Here is a 16,396-nt window from a genome sequence, read left to right as displayed (position 1 = left end):
GGGAGAGAGTTAGAGAGAAATCTTAATAGGGGAATTGCATCATTATGCCACATGGTCAGAGACACACAGGCCCCTCTAGCCTTGGGCCAGAGTTGGCACTACTTCCCCCCAACCCCCCACTATTCTTAGAGGACTTACGGAGTTTGTACAGGTAAAGAAAGGAAAAGGTCTGAGAAGGAGGAGGTGTGGGTCATTCCAACATCATGTAAAAAAAAGAACAGAGAGAGAGTGGTGTCCCAAAGCCCAGGGAAGGATTTTATCATTTGTTAAATTAGAAACTAGAGTATCCTGCTGAAGTTGTAACTCTCATCTCCTTTTCTCCAGGTTCCTCTGCTGCCCTGAATGGTAGTACCGTTATTGGAGATAACACAGGGGTGTTTCTGGGAGGGCTGCCCCGAGGTCACACCATCCTAAGGAAGGACCCTGGTAAGTTTAGCAAGGTATAGAATGATGTGTTGTCACCGAAACTTAGCATGGAATCAATTAAATTATTTTAAAGTATGAATAAGTGTTATTTTTTATCTCATGCTATATTTTCTATATCAGTCTGTCAAAAATTTGCTTTAGGTCTCTTCTTTATTAAGGAAGCACATATTCCATATTACTTGTAGGTATATTGTTTGTACCCAGTTCTTGGTATATAAGAGGAGTTCGTTAAATTTTTGGTATTAATAAAATGAATTATACTAATTTCAGTCAAAGGAATGCTATTTTAGGACTTATGTATAGATTTTACTAAGATTTTAAGTTGAATGTAAAACAACACAGAAATGGAAAACTATGAGCTTTATTTATACTCTAAATAGGGTGAAGAACATTCCTTAAGTATTATATGACACACTAAACCAATCCTTATATATTCATAGATGAGTAATATTATATAAACAGGTCATTCTAATCTAATGCCATAAGTGCTAAAATTGAGCTATAGATAAAGTGATTCTGCAGTTTTTAGGACAAAAGCCCAAAAAGGCACTCTAAAATGGAAGTCATAAAAACTAACATGATTGAAATTAACCTTAGGCAGAAAAAAAAATTATCCTTCAAATGCATCGCTAATAATCCCAGGGTTGTTTCCCAAGTCCTCATTGAGAATCACAGGGTGTCTCCCAAAGTCTCTTCCAAGAAGTTAAAATATAACTACATAAATATTACCTATAAACTAGGACCCAGATGAGTATAATTTGTTCATGGGTGGTAGTGTTTAGGGAATCATGGTGAAGAAGATCAAAAGCTTTATAAAAAGTTTTCAGTGGGCCTGGCATAGAGGCTCATGCCTGTAATCCCGGCACTCTGGGAGGCTGAGGCAGGAGGATTTCTTGAGCTCAAGAGTTGGAGACCAGCATGAGCTAGAGTGAGAACCCATCTCTACTAAAAATAGAAAAATTACCCCGGTGTTGTTGTGCGCATCTGTAATTCCAGCTACTCTGGAGACTTAAGCAGGAGGATAACTTCAGCCAATAGTTTGTAGCCCAAGACTTAAGCAGGAGGATAACTTCAGCCAATAGTTTGTAGCCCAAGCAACAGAATAAGACCCTGTCACAAAAACAAAGAAAGAAAGAAAAAACAAAAAGAAAGAATGAAAGAAAAAAAAGTTTTCAGTGAATTTTGGAGAGGGATCTATTTGAATCGTCAAGTCCAATTATAGTACCTCCAATTATAGTACCTCCTCAGAAATGTCTGCAGATTAGAGAGGGTTTTCATTTAACTGCCTTAGACTGCTTAAACTGGTAGAGAAGTCCTTCTAATACACACACACACACACACACACACGCACGCACGCACGCACGCACGCACGCGCGCGCAATGGTACATGCAGGTACCAGAAGGAGAGAATACCCTGATACCAAGTACCCTTCCAGTAGAGGATATATCTTTATCATAAATAAATAATTTGACATTGTATATATATGTTAGCCTTATAGCTGGTAAATACTTTCCCTAGAATCAAGCCATAAACTCACCCTGAGAACTAAGGTTAGCACCTCTAGGGAAAGACATCGCTCTGTGAAATGCAACCTCAGTTGCATGTGCCCTCTCACCCTCTCAATTTTTTTCTTGCTCTCTCTCTAAGTCTCTCATTGGCTCACTTTCTCTTCCAACCTTCTCTTATCACCCTATTTGCTATATTTATAAAACCTACATCTACCTGGTCTGCAGAGTTCCAAACTGAAGATCAACCCTACATAAATTCCTAAAAATGAAATCAAATTACTGACTCAACTTGGGTAACAGACTAGTTCATAATGATGAAGGAACTAAACTATAAACTATAGATTTAATAGAAACACTGCCTTCCAGTCTCACTTCTAAAAGTTGGTATAGTGCTTTATTTTTGAGGCTAGTGGCAGATGAAATTTCTGTGATAGCTAGTTCAAAAGGCAATCTTGTTGCTACTGTAAAACCAAGGTTTTTGTATAAACATCTGCTTCTGCAGATATGATGGGTTTGAACCACAGCTAAACATAATAATTGCTACCATTTACCATAGCTGATGGTGTGGTGTTTACATGAATCATTAAGAGGCTTGCAGTAAATAGGTGGTGAGAGCTATTGCCTATTTCTTTTATTTTAATGGCACATAAAATTAATTGCTTGAAAAGGATCTTTCGAAATGCATATTTCTTGATATCTATCAACTCCTGCAGAGATAATCCAAAAGGGTTTTGTGGGCTGTCTCAAGGATGTACATTTTATGAAGAATTACAATCCCTCTGCTGTTTGGGAGCCTCTGGATTGGCAGAGCTCTGAAGAACAAATCAACGTGTATAACAGCTGGGAGGGATGCCCTACCTCTTTAGATGAGGGAGCCCAGTTTCTAGGAGCAGGTAAGGCCCTAAATACATAACGGTGATCGCTTAGCATGTGCGTTCTGTCTTTGGCATCATTTATTCTCCCCCGTCTGATTACTCTGACCTCATATGGGCCTCGTATCACAGAAATACCTAGTTATGTCTTGATGCACATATCTGTATTCTCAATGTCTGTATATGTAATATAAAACGTAATACTCTCAAGTGCATATCCACGCGTGACATCTCTGGTGGCCCACACTGTTCTTGGTTTACATTTGTAGCATCACAAATGTCCATTTGTAGGTCAGTTGTTTGGAAATTAGAATGCAGTTAGAGATGCACTTAGAATGCATATCAAAAGATGTTTCCAAGGAGTTTTGTTTACTAGGTTAATGCATGAATACTATTTATCTCATTACACAGATGAACAGTATTCTTAACAGTAAACTTTCGGCTCTGTGATGGGTTCAGTAGACCACCAAGGGAGAGCTGGAGACTAGAACCACCAGCCCTGCTATTGCTCCAAAGGCTGCAGCAAAAGGGAGGTGCAGTGTCCTAGCTTACCCCCCACTCTCAGCCCCCCCAGGGGAAGCAGGAGGAAGGATTATGGTGGTTTGGTGGATATGGCTTTTTATACAAATAAAAGACCACCTCTGCCTCCTGCATTTATAACTAAGTTGATTGGTTATTAAGGTGCTTCAAGTGCCTTCAGAACAGAAAGGGTATATGATATTAAAATAATTTGTGTGCTTTTTCATTGCTCTTTTCTCATCAATGTCATTATTCTGAGTTTCTCTTAGAATAACAATGTGACTACTTATTGTTAATGCTTATATAAAACAGTAATAGTCTTACGTGATACAGACTATTACATGAGTTAGAGACTAAATTGCTTCCTCTTAGAAGGTATGTCAAGTTTTTCTGCCACTTCTGTACAACTACAAAAATGATTTCTTAACATTGATTTGCATCTTTTTGCGACAGATTTACTCAACAATAGTATATGTCCTAGATTTTCATAACACCCTTACAATGATGGCAATATTGTGTTACACATGCTAATATGTACATATTTTTAATCTTTAAAGGGTTCTTGGAACTTCATCCATTAATATTTCAAGGTGGAATGGACTTTGAGATTTCCTTCAAGTTCAGAACTGACCAGTTCAATGGATTGCTGCTTTTTGTTTACAACAAAGATGGACCTGATTTTCTCGCTGTATGTTAATTAATTTAATTAAATTTACTTTAAAACATCAGACCCAACTTTCAAATAAGTAAACCACGTGTTGGCATTATACTCAACTAGAGTTTCGTAACAGATTCAGTTTAGTTTTCATTTTTTTCCACCAAGTCATTTTTAGTTTTGGAGTCCTGTGAAACATATTATGTTTTAGGATCATAGTGATTTTTAAAAAAAAATTACAATTAGTATAGTGAAAATTAGAAAATTGTAACTTGAACAAAACAAACCAGATAGAAGGAATTAAGAAAATCCAATTTAGTTTCCCAATATATGAAAATATTATTTCTTAATTATCTTTTGATATGTTTCAAAAGAATATATAGAACATAAATTTTATATTACTTATATAATAAAGTATAATACAATGAACACTGATGAACCTACCACCCAACCCAAGAATTAAAATGTAATAATTTTTTTGAATCTACCTATGGGGTCTCTCCTATCTCATTTCCATCTCCCTTCATGGGTAATAAGAAATCAAAATTTTGTATTTTTAACCCTATGCATTTTCATAGTTTGAATACCATATATAGATGCCTAAAAATTTTTTTTCAAATTTATAAAATTTATATGATACCCTAAGCAATTGCTTTTTGCACTTAACATCATTTCTAAGTCATTCATGTTTCTATGTAGGTATTCACTCTCATGGCTGTGTAATATACCCTCTTCTCTTATCAATGATGTATTGGTTGTTTCCATGTTTTTGCTATGTTGAGTAAGAGTGCTATGAACATTTTTTTTACATTTGTCTAAATGAAATGGGCAAGTATAACTGCTTTTAATTATCTTTAATCATTCAATTAGATGTCACTGTCAAAATAAATATTATTAAAATGTTAATTTTATAAAAGTTCTTTTAAAGAATTGGCATAGAATCAAGAGAAAATTATGGACATCTTACCCTCAGATTCTTCAGCCAAATAAATAATTGGCAAATAGGCAATAAAACACATGTCTTGGTGATTTTAGAATTCTAAGATATTTGAATTCAATGATTTCTACATTCCTACTTTATATGATGTCAACTTTGCTGAAAAGGAAAATAGAAATTTATCTCTTCATAGTACTTATTAAAATTTCTGCTTATTTAAGGTATTTATTTATCTTCTTTTATTGTAGGCATCCCTCTCTGAGATATAATCTCCATAAATATGAGGACCTTGGCTGTCTTTTTTTACAGTTGTATCCTCAATGCCTAAACCCTTGGCAATTATTACATAACTCAGTAAATATTGTTGGATGAATGAATAAGTGAACATGTGAATGAACTCATGTTGTGGGGCCCTTCACTAAGCATTCTTTGGTTATCTCTGTGTGTGTAAACTGTGGACGGTACAAAGACATTCACCAGGAGGCTCCTCCTCTTAAGGAGAAGGCTCCACTGGGGGCTCCCACATCCTGCTATGGCACCCTTCTGCCCTTCCTCCGTCCTCCATTCATTGTATTCAATAATAATGTTAACTTTAAGTAAGCTTTAATAAAATAAAATTATGTACATATGACATTCCTAGTATGGGCTAGGCTTTCTTTTAGCAATTCCCATGCAACTGTAAAGGAAGCAGACCTTCATAGAACTTACATGGTAGTCTTCCATAGCTGAAGACTTGGGCTGCTCAGAGGTACCCCTCAACAATTCTTCCTGTTATCCTAAATAACTTCAATATTCAATGGCTATGCCCCAGAACTTGATAGAATGTTTCTGCTGCTAAAACCTTAAATCTCAAAACATAACCTCATATCCCTCCATCTCTCTTGTTCCTGCTCATTGAGTTCACCAACACATTGACTCTACTGGCTATAAGCTCGCTTTCTATTTAACTTTCTTGCTCCCCACCTGAGACACCATAATATAACCCTTGCAATTTTTCTACCAATGCCCTGATCTAGTATCTTCAACCCCACAACCCTGGATCAATTCGTCTAGCCACCTAGCTTTTCGGTTTTAGTAGCCAGATTGCTAAACACCGTAGGAGAACTAATATAGGTATGAGGACTTGTGATGCTTTGAGTTTTGAGTTTTCCAATGCCTTCATTCAACAACATTTATTGTTTACAAAATTTTCTCACATATTGTACATGTGGAAGGTGAAAGAAAAGGAATCTTAGGATCTAGAAACCAACACAAGCTTAATGTCTTCAGATAATCTCTCACTCTCATGACAAAAACAGACATACATACTCAGCTTCTAACCCCTCTCTACCTATCAACTTTTCTGTATATGAACCAAACCTGGTTTCATTTTCTCTTGACTCAGGAGAACAGGTCTATAATTACCATGCTTACAACCAAATTACTATGTCTATCTTTACTATAGATTCTGTCCCTTCTTTTGGATTAGTTTGTTCTATAAATTCTCCCCTCCATTGTCTCTTTTCCCGCAACATATAAAATAGTTGAGCTTTACTCGTCTTAATTTTGTCTTTTGACCATGAAACCCCACCACCCCTGCCACTATACTTCCTGTTCGTCCATACTCAAGTGCATTGAAAATAGTTACTCTTGTTATTACTACTTTCTCATCTCATCTCAGTCCCTAAAATTGCACATAGGGCTCCTGCTACTACCACACTGTACTGCAAAAGCAATTTTCTGAAATTGCCAATGACTTTCAGGCTTCCTAGTCTAACAGAATTTTTATTCCTTACCTTATTTGACATTCTGTGTCATTTTCTCTCTTTTTTTTTTTTCCTTAAAGTATTACCCCCTACTGATTTTCCAAAATACTCATTTCTCTTGATTTTCATTAAATCATTCTGGCTTCTCCAAGGAGATCCTTGTCCCCGTAAAGAACTATTGTATTGAACCTGCCCCTTAAAACATTGGTCTTGCTGAAGACTCTATTCCTTTCCCTTTTCTTTTCAGTCTTTTTTTACATCAACTGGATGATCTTACTCATTTTGTTAGGAACTTTCTCTATTTTATTTGGAAATCCCAAATCTACATATCCTTCTGTTCAACTGCTCAGAAAGAGTTCCATCTTAATGTTTTCTTGGCCTTTCAAACAATGTATCTAAAATGAACTCACCCCTCCTCCTTGTCAATAAGGCAAACAATACCTAGCCTTTCCTTTGAATGCTTTCCATATCGAGATGATGGCAAAACACTCCCCTAGTTACCCAGAAAAGGCAATGGGTATCCTTAATTTCTTTTTTATTCTTCTAACATATCTACCTGTCCACCAGGTCCTGATGAATTGCTTTGAAAAATACTTCTTGGATTGAGTCTTCCCTTGGATTGAATCATCATCATTATTATCCTTATTTTAATGACTGTCAACATTTTTTTATAATTGTCCTGATTTCCTAACACATTTCTTCAATTCTAGTCAAGATTTTATTTTTAGTAGGTACTTCTTATGACTGGTAAGGTGAACTTTTAGTGCAAGGTAATAGAAAGAATACGGGTTTTGGTGTCAGAGAGACAAGCAAAAGATAAACATTTTTCCACACTAGTCAAAGTCCTCCAAAATCTGGCCTCTGTATAGCTGACAAGACTCTTTCTAACTCACCTCTCTTACTGTCTGGGTACCTTTCTCTAAACCTAATGTCCTCATGCCATTATGCATATTAATCCCCCTCTGTGGAGTTTCCTCTGTAAATCTTACATACTTCCCCAAACCTTACTTTAAAGCTTTCCTGATTTCCATGGAGCAAAAATCCTCTCTGTTCTCCGCTCCCACTGTATCCCATCCCTATCTTGGTTATAGTATTGCCCCCACATGTTTACCTCTGCTATGAGACAGTGTAATTCTGGGGAGCAGTGTTTATCTTAGAGCAGCAGGTACCTGGAACATAGTAAGGGACTCAATATTTATTGAATGAATGGGTAGGCAGATGAACAACTGTTTACCTGAGGTACTTCACAAAGATGATATTTACAGAGAAAAATTAATAATTTTTTATCTACCATGACTTAATTTGTTTTGCCTGACACAATGGATCTCAAGTTTTCAAGCATGCTATGGTCACTGATTTGACTTCTATCAAAATAAAAACATAGTAGATAAAATAATTATCATGTAACACTTTGAAGGAAAACATATGAATGCATTCCTTTTACCATGAAAATTTGGGTGAAATGTGGTTACATTAGCAAATGCCACACTAATCTAATAGAATACACATAGAAGCAATTATGTTAGAGATTTAGAATAAAACTGAAATATTGAATCAAAACATATCTTACAAATTTGAAATTGAGTTCACTACCCAGGTAAAATAAGCTTAATCAAGCTTGACATTTCATTTTCTTATTGTCTTGTCATATTTTCCCCCAAATTAAATTGATACATGGAATAGTATTTTCTCGTTTTCTAAAAACTCAAAACCAGTCATAGTTCAAACTGTTCTGTTTTCTTCAGGCATTCAGTCACTTATGCCAGGGTTTAATCTTTTAACTGTATTGCGCTAAAAAAAAGTTTGGGTCTACGTAACATTGCATCACATGGTATAATCATCACTGGGCCTGAATTCGTTTGACTCAATACAACAGTCTTCATGTCAATTATGAGCTTGCAAAGTATTTCATTATATGTTACTCCAGTTCTGCTTAGAATACAGTGGAACATTTCTATAGAGTGCTTTCAGGGAAATTTCTTGCTTTTCTTCAAGAAATTGACCTTCTGCTCTCTTCAAAACTGCCATTCTACAGCCTTTTTATATGCCTATTTTCTTTTTTAACATACAATACAGATGGAGCTGAAGAGTGGAATATTGAGCTTGCGGTTAAATACCAGTCTTGCCTTGACACAAGTGGATCTGTGGCTGGGACTGTCCTATTGTGATGGAAAGTGGAATGAAATAATTATTAAAAAGGAAGGCTCTTTCCTATCAGCAAGCATGAATGGACTAACGGAGCACGTGTCAGAGTTGGGAGCCCAGCCACTGGCAGTGAATTCACCCGTCTATCTGGGGGGAATCCCACAGGAGCTGCAGAACTCTTATCAGCACTTGAGTTTGGAAGAAGGTAAACTGTCTGGAGGAATTCGCAAATCAATACAGCCTTGCCTACCGGGTTTTGGTAGTTCTGTGTTTCGAGATATAGACTCAGGCTAAAAGCAATACCCATGAGTACCCCCCAAATCATAGAACAGCTCTTCAAATAGTTTTGTATATTACCCTTAAGCGTGTGCCATCATTCTGCTTATAATCAACATATTTATTTCAATACACCCTCAGCAAATAGTAATTAGTATGAACATAATATGTGTAAATATATTTCCTCATGTGTTTTTCTTCAAAACACCTGTGGTTCTGGTTATTTTGTATACTGATCATTATCTGTATTTACAGATGAAAAACAATAAATTAGGTTGGTGTGCACCACTAGGAAAAGTGGCAGTTAAATTCGTTATTTTTTCTTTGACATAAAAGCTAATTGGCTTCATACTTTTTTGGTAGAGAAGAAATGGTGTGTTTGGTTGACTTCCACACATACTTATGAAAACTTATATATTGTTGATTATTACTATCAGAGAAAGGAAAAGTGCATTACTTATAACTAAAGAGAGCATTTAACTCACATAAGTTTGAATGTCATCAGAGAAATTATTAATTTAAAAAGGCAAATGATATCTGAGTGCATTCTGTGTGGCAGGCATGGTTCTGAGAGTTTCGTATGAGAATAAGTGAGTCAGGTCTTTATAACAAGCGTATGAGTTAGGCATTATTATTCATATCCCAATTTTGCAGATGAGGAAACTGAAAGCAGAGAGAAAAGTAACTTGCCCAAGGTCACAGGGCTAACAAGCAAGCCAGTAAGTCTATCTCAGGCATCCTAAAGTCCATTCTTCTATTATAATCAAATGTTCTCTTTTATGGGCATTGGCCAATGCTCCTTCTCTGTAAAGTGAGGATACACAATAACTTCCAGCACGTGACCAAGCATGCTCCCATACAGAAAATGTTTTTTACATTTTCAAAATCTATGTACCGTGAATGGTTAAAATTTCCATGAAGCAGTCTTTGCCTATTTGGTAAGTACATAAAGATTTAAATGCCTTTGAATAGAAAATATATGGCAGGCTCTTAGGAGACTTTTAGAAGGGTAGTAGCAAGGAGTTAATGAATAACTAGGGTATAAGACAGTAATGACATTTTCAAGGCACTTCAGATGTAACAGCGGCTAAAAATATTACATTCATATAAGAGCTTCTCCAGGTTTTCAAGTTTCTGAGGTTAGAACTTGAAAACCCTTTGTATGAGTGAGATTACTTGATTCTATTTACATATAGAAAAAAACCTTGCACATTCAGCCTTGTGCTTTGAATTACACCTAAACTCATTACTATTGATGGTGTTACAGACATGGCTAAAACTGAAATTGTAAGATGATAATGATAGAAATTTAAAGCCACAGACTCACGGGGAATAATTTTACCTACACTGTGACTAAGTCTATGATACTGAAAGATATTTTATTTATGGGTAATACTAAATTTTTATCATTGCAGTATCATCCCTATCAGTGATTCTCAAACCACTGAAAAAATATTGAAGTATTTTTTTCAGTGGTTTGAGAATGGTAGCTAGAACATACAAGTCAAAATTATCTATTATTATTATTACTATTAATATTCAAGATACACTGGAATCACTTGGAAGGATTATTCAAAATGCAGATTTTATGACCCCCATCCTCTAAGATTCTAGCTCAGATGCTTTAAGAAACACTGATCTATATAAGTAACTGCATGTTTTATACATGATCAGGGAGAATATTCATATACAGAGGTATAGTATGCATATAGTTAATTGCAATTAAAATGAATCATGTTCACTTAATATATTTCTTTCAATCCAATAGTCTTAAAAATCTTTCTTTTTCCTTTTCTATGCTGCTCAGGTAGAACCTTTTTTTTTGAAGCTCTATTTTGTGGTCATGTTAATGCTATTCTTTATCCATTAACATAGTCTCTCTTTGAATCAAATACAAAATTAATTTTCTTCCTTATTTTGAAAGGGCTAGGCAACATAATTTGCTGAAGATATCTGCCATCTTAGGTCATGGGAGTTTATCTTCTTAGAACTATCACTTAGGACAATCACTGATGTCTAGGTTGGGTGTGACTGGCTGTGGCATATGGTATCACAGGCTAAGCCCTGCCCAAAGCCCTCAGTGCAGAAGGAGGGAGTGGAAGCTCCAGCTAAGTCAAGTGCTCTGGTATAGTACTGCTTCCCCGAGAAGGGCTAATGTTTTTCTGATTTGCCAACCTAGAGCTCTGGGCCACCTTTTAGTTACTTAGAGGCCCAGGGATGATAGGAGTTTGATTTTTACAAAGTCAGGGAAGTAAGAAAAGGAGGAGTCTCCATTCCTCTCACAAACATGACCTTCTCTTCTTCTTCACATCCCATCAAATGTTGAAGGCAGCTGGGAGCGTTTCTGGTGGTACAGAGTTGTGGATACCACAGCAAGGACCCCGTGCTAGAGCTCGGCAGCTTCACCTTGGAGGCCTAGGCCAGGGGGCCATTTCTCTAGGAGGATTAGTATTATACTTATAGACCTCATTTTATAACTCCCTGGACCTTTTTTCTTTATCTCCAAAACAAAGTAAGACTAATTCTGTGGCCTTACTCAAATTTAAAATTCCATCTTGTAAATGAATTTTTATGATTTTTCCTTTCTGTTAAATTTTTAATTTTTAAAAAATTGTGAAATATGCAGAACATAAAATTTTCTGTCTTAACCATTTTTAAGTGTACAGTTCGGTGGCATTAAGTATATTTACTTTGTTGTGCAGCTATCACCACCGTCCATCTGCAGAACTCTTTTTGTCCTGCAAAACCAACACTATGTACCCCTCAAACGATAATGTGACATTTCTTATAACAGCACTTACGTGTTTGCCAAAGCTGCTTTTCCACCGTGCACATTTTGTTAGTAGGGAAATTAGAGTACAGAGAAGTTAGATAACTCAGCTATGTGCCATCAGAAAATTACTGCTGGTAAAGAAATTAGAATTCTTAGCTTCTGAATTTTCCAGCAAATGCTTTTATATTGAGCTTCACTGCTTTCGATTCAATTCACCCAACTTATTGAGTGTCTACTGTGTGTTGAAGATAGACTAGCAGTATTGATCAGTGGGGCCTAAAGAAATGTGAATAATAGCAAAAGGCATTTAAAAAGAAAATAGGCTGCAACTTAATGTGTTAGAAGACATAATAAGACATCATATAAATGCTGCAGAGAACAATATGGTCATTGTTACTATTAATTTATTTTACTGTTAAGCCTTGCATTATGTTTTATTTTCATTTCCTGCTGATGTGTGCTAATCGTGAAAAGAACTGATCATGTGTTTGGCGCCTTTCAAACTTCCCAGTGTTTTGTTCAGAAAGTGTGCATGTGTGTGCTACAGCAAGCTCAAACTCAGTCCTGTTTGTCTCAGTTTTGTGCAGTTTTCTGAACAGAGTGGTGCAAAACTTTATTGAGCTGATCTCTGTTTACAAAACATAGCATGTGAATCAAAGCCACTGCTATCCCCTGGCCGACCGGATGTCTTTTTTGGTTTGCTCTCCAACAAAAAAAGTAATGAATGCTCTAAAATCATTTCATCCTCATTCTCTGTTAAACTTCACGGAAGTGTGCTGCGTGGTGGTGGTTCTAAGGTTACTTGTGTAGAATACACCTTCCAGGAAGCCTCATGGTATTGCTCATTGCCAAAGCTGAACGTTGGCCCTTGTCATGCTAGTGTGAATGTAAAACTGCTGACCATTTTGTATATTCAACATTATGAGACTCAGTGTAAATGGTAAATGGTAGAGTGCACCAATGGTTCTTCTGCACACTAAATTGTGTATCTCTGAAATGAGTATTATGCAATTCATGGCAAAATCTCGGGATTCTAATATATTTTGAAACTGTGTTCTCTCTTCTGCTATCCTGGATAAAATCCTCAGAGTGTATTTTTCACCAATGAACTTGTTAAATTATCGTGCTGATTCAAATACCATTTTTCGGCATTTAACAAACACGGACTTGTATAGTAACTTAATTTTCCCAAATTGAGGGACATGTGGCTATCCTCCTACCACAATCTATAACTGCTTAAATTTTATTTTATGAGAAGAAACGGAATTTAGAAAATATGGGCCTAGAGGGGTAAAACCAATGCTTTTCAGGACCAAAAGTTAAATTACAATTATCCACATATATGTTTTAGAAAATGATAGAAACATAAGTATTTCCTTGCAACAATTTCGCCTGATAAAAGCAGAAGGAATAAAAGATTTCTTAAGAAAGACTTAAAAATCTAGCAATTGTATCTAACCACCCCCCTTCCTTAAAATGTAGTACTTACTGCAGAGGACAAAAATGATGGGTAATTAATGACTCAAGCCCTTTATGTGATGCTAATCCCTACTATTTGCTAGGTTTCGGTGGTTGCATGAAGGATGTTAAATTTACACGGGGTGCTGTCGTTAACTTGGCATCTGTGTCCAGCGGTGCTGTCAGAGTCAATCTGGATGGATGCCTATCAACTGCCAGCGCTGTTAACTGCAGGGGAAATGACTCCATCCTGGTTTACCAGGGAACAGAGCAGAGTGTTTATGAGAGTGGTCTCCAGCCTTTCACAGGTAATGTGGAGGTCCCCTAAATTAAATGTTACATGTCTCCTATTCAGCCCCCTTTCCCTCCCTGCCAGCTTTGCATTGGTCTATATGAGTCATATTTTTATCTTTCTACTTCTTCTTTCCTTTTAAGAATACCTGTATCGGGTGGTAGCCTCGCATGAAGGAGGCTCAGTATGTAGTGACTGGAGTCGAGGCCGCACGGCAGGAACAGGTAAATACTATTTTTCTTAAAATGCATATATGCACACACATGCACGTATTTGTGTGTGTGAAGGAAAGACAATTACCCTGCCAGAGTAGTATTTTTGTAATCTTGTGACATGGTTTGAAAATGAATCCGTCAATGGCTAAAACTCTTAGTAGACCAATGCTTTTGGTTTTTCAAGAATTAGTAAATATTTGCTCAGGCTTGATTCTTCCCTCTCCAGGTGCAGAAGAAAGGAAGTTTGGCTTTTCTTGAGGATATAATAGCCCCACCTACCATAATATGTCTGAGGATAGGAAACCTTTAGAGACCGCGTAGTCCCCAAAAAGCTGAGGTCAGAGGTCAGGATTACCATTAGAAGGGGTGGTATCCTCTTGCCTCTCTTATAGAGAGCACGTTTGAAACCTACACCTGATTGGAAGCAGATGTGTCTGTTGTCATATCATTGCAGATGTTTGCCATGTCGTTGACTATTAGGATCTTAGAATAACTCTCCCAAGGACGAAATTGCTGATGGGTTTTAATTTTTTGGAGTTGGAAGGGAAATAACTAGGAGACAGAATACATTAGATCTAATCTCAGACAACTGACTTATGACTGTTTTCTGCTTCTAACTGTGGCCACGGAATATCTCACCTGATACCATCACAGGAAGGCATTCGGTGCAAAGGGTTTTGTGAATCAATAGCATTCTACCATCTGGGGTCCAATATTTGTCAGAAAAGTGAACACATCTCCAAATGATTGCCACTTATGTCTCTGGAAGAAAGTTTATCCAGCAAGTAACAATTTGATTAAAGATAGGTATTTCACCCAGATACTCTCTTACACTTATTATCAACAATGGGTTACTATCCCAGGCATCCTTTGAGGAATCTTCTTAATCTAAAAGATAATTAAATACTGAGATGGGCAACTACGAATAATTTTCAAGGCTCTCTGCCTGGGTATTTTCCAGAGAGGACAACTTGACACTTTTCCAAGGTGATGTAAATTCCCATCTATTTATAGGCAAGACAATGAGCTGAATGATCTCTTAAAATCATTTTCAACTTCAGAGCTAGAAGAAAGCTCCAAGACAAAATATCTGTTTGTTACTGACATATTCTCTGCCCCTATTTCACACTCCTCTACTTTATTAACAAATATACTGTAAAGCCTGCTTTGAGCATAATTCAGCAATGTAAATAGGTGTCTAGAAACTGCATCCCTTACTTAGCTTAATAGTCCTCATTCTGAGTACCACTAAGAAAGTACGCAAACAGAGCTCTGAATTTATAGCAATGATCTGACCACAAAGTCTTATGCCATAAATTCATATTTACAATCTGACCACAACACCGAGCAGCTACATGCCCCCAAGGGTGGGAGAATAATTGCACTATTTAATTATTTTTGAGTCAGTTTTGCTCTGTCCCTTATGAGAAGACCATCTGTTAGACAGTACTGTACTTTGCCCTGTACCACATTTCAGAACTAATAAAATCAGCATCGCTCCCGTTGTTGTCCCTTTCCTTGCAGCTCGATCCTGCGACCTGCGTGTTTTCCGTGGGCGCAGAGTGGTGTTTTCACTGCGCAGAGAGTGGTTCTCCCCCTCTGTGTTTCCTCTCTTCCTTAATGTTCACTTTGTTGCTCTTAAAGCTGTCCTATTTTATTGGTCTGAACAGTAAAGTCGGAGGAGGAGGAGATTTGACGTGGAAAAACCAGAGTGATCCTCCATCGACAGGGCTCGGGAGTCCACGAGCAGTGAGAGCATCCATCCATCATCCTGCCACAGAGTTCCTTGGGCTCTTTCTTTGTGTTCCCGGTGCAGTCAGCTGTGATGAAGTTGTTACTGATCAGAACTGTAGAAATATCTAATAAATAGTTAAAGGTTATGGATTTTTTAAAATTAGGGGGCTCCACTTGTAAGTAAGGTGATGCAGCTCTTTTAAACTTCCTCGTTTTTGAGTTATTATTTTGAGATACTCTGAAGAAAATGTCTCTGAAAACGATTTTGTAGAATCTCAAGGGCACCAGCTCCCGTACCCGCCAAAATGCAATTAGAAATATACCCTGTGTATCATACCTGGTGGAACTTTGATTTTTTAATATTAATTTGAGAAACAATTGAATTTGGAAAATGGGCCCAGACATTCAAACACAACAGGGTCACATTTTTTTCGCTAATACATTGAAGATATAAAAGTGTCAAACCACTATGTATAATAACAGTCTAATTAGCTTGCTGCAAAGGGGTACATCATTATATTGCTTGAACTTGTTATCTGCCTACCATCCACCTCCTTCTTTATGAGTGATGTTTAAACATGTCGGATACATTAAATGTTTTTGGAAAACCTGGACTAGACTTGAAAGAACGTTATGTCGATGGAGTTTTGATGGTTTTGAAATATCGCTTAAACTGAATGGCTCAAGATGTGCAGTCATATTAAATCAATGCTGAAAGTTACAACTCTAATAAATTGTATTTATGCTAATGGTTGAGTCTGATTTACTGCGGCCATTAAAAGTGAAGAATAGGAGCAATCGTCTTCTCAGAACTGCCATTTTCTCTATTTTCTCTTTTAT

The 16,396-nt window shown here is 36.8% G+C and overlaps 1 protein-coding gene across 1 annotated transcript in view; it reads left to right on the top strand.

Annotated features, from left to right (window-relative positions):
* The window catches only part of USH2A (usherin), a 605,447-nt gene that overhangs the window by 225,765 nt on the left and 363,286 nt on the right, over positions 1–16,396 (top strand). The window contains exons 23-28 of the mRNA XM_045536030.1: positions 325–426; positions 2,649–2,828; positions 3,884–4,014; positions 8,740–9,013; positions 13,420–13,623; positions 13,751–13,831. Coding sequence (XP_045391986.1) covers positions 325–426; positions 2,649–2,828; positions 3,884–4,014; positions 8,740–9,013; positions 13,420–13,623; positions 13,751–13,831 — 972 coding nt within the window. The remainder of the gene's footprint in view (positions 1–324; positions 427–2,648; positions 2,829–3,883; positions 4,015–8,739; positions 9,014–13,419; positions 13,624–13,750; positions 13,832–16,396) is intronic.

The sequence above is a fragment of the Lemur catta genome, chromosome 23, assembly GCF_020740605.2.
Source record: "Lemur catta isolate mLemCat1 chromosome 23, mLemCat1.pri, whole genome shotgun sequence".
In the NCBI taxonomy this organism is placed as follows: domain Eukaryota; kingdom Metazoa; phylum Chordata; class Mammalia; order Primates; family Lemuridae; genus Lemur; species Lemur catta.
Note: the sequence above shows the minus strand (reverse complement) of the source record. Positions and strands in the feature narration are given on the sequence as shown.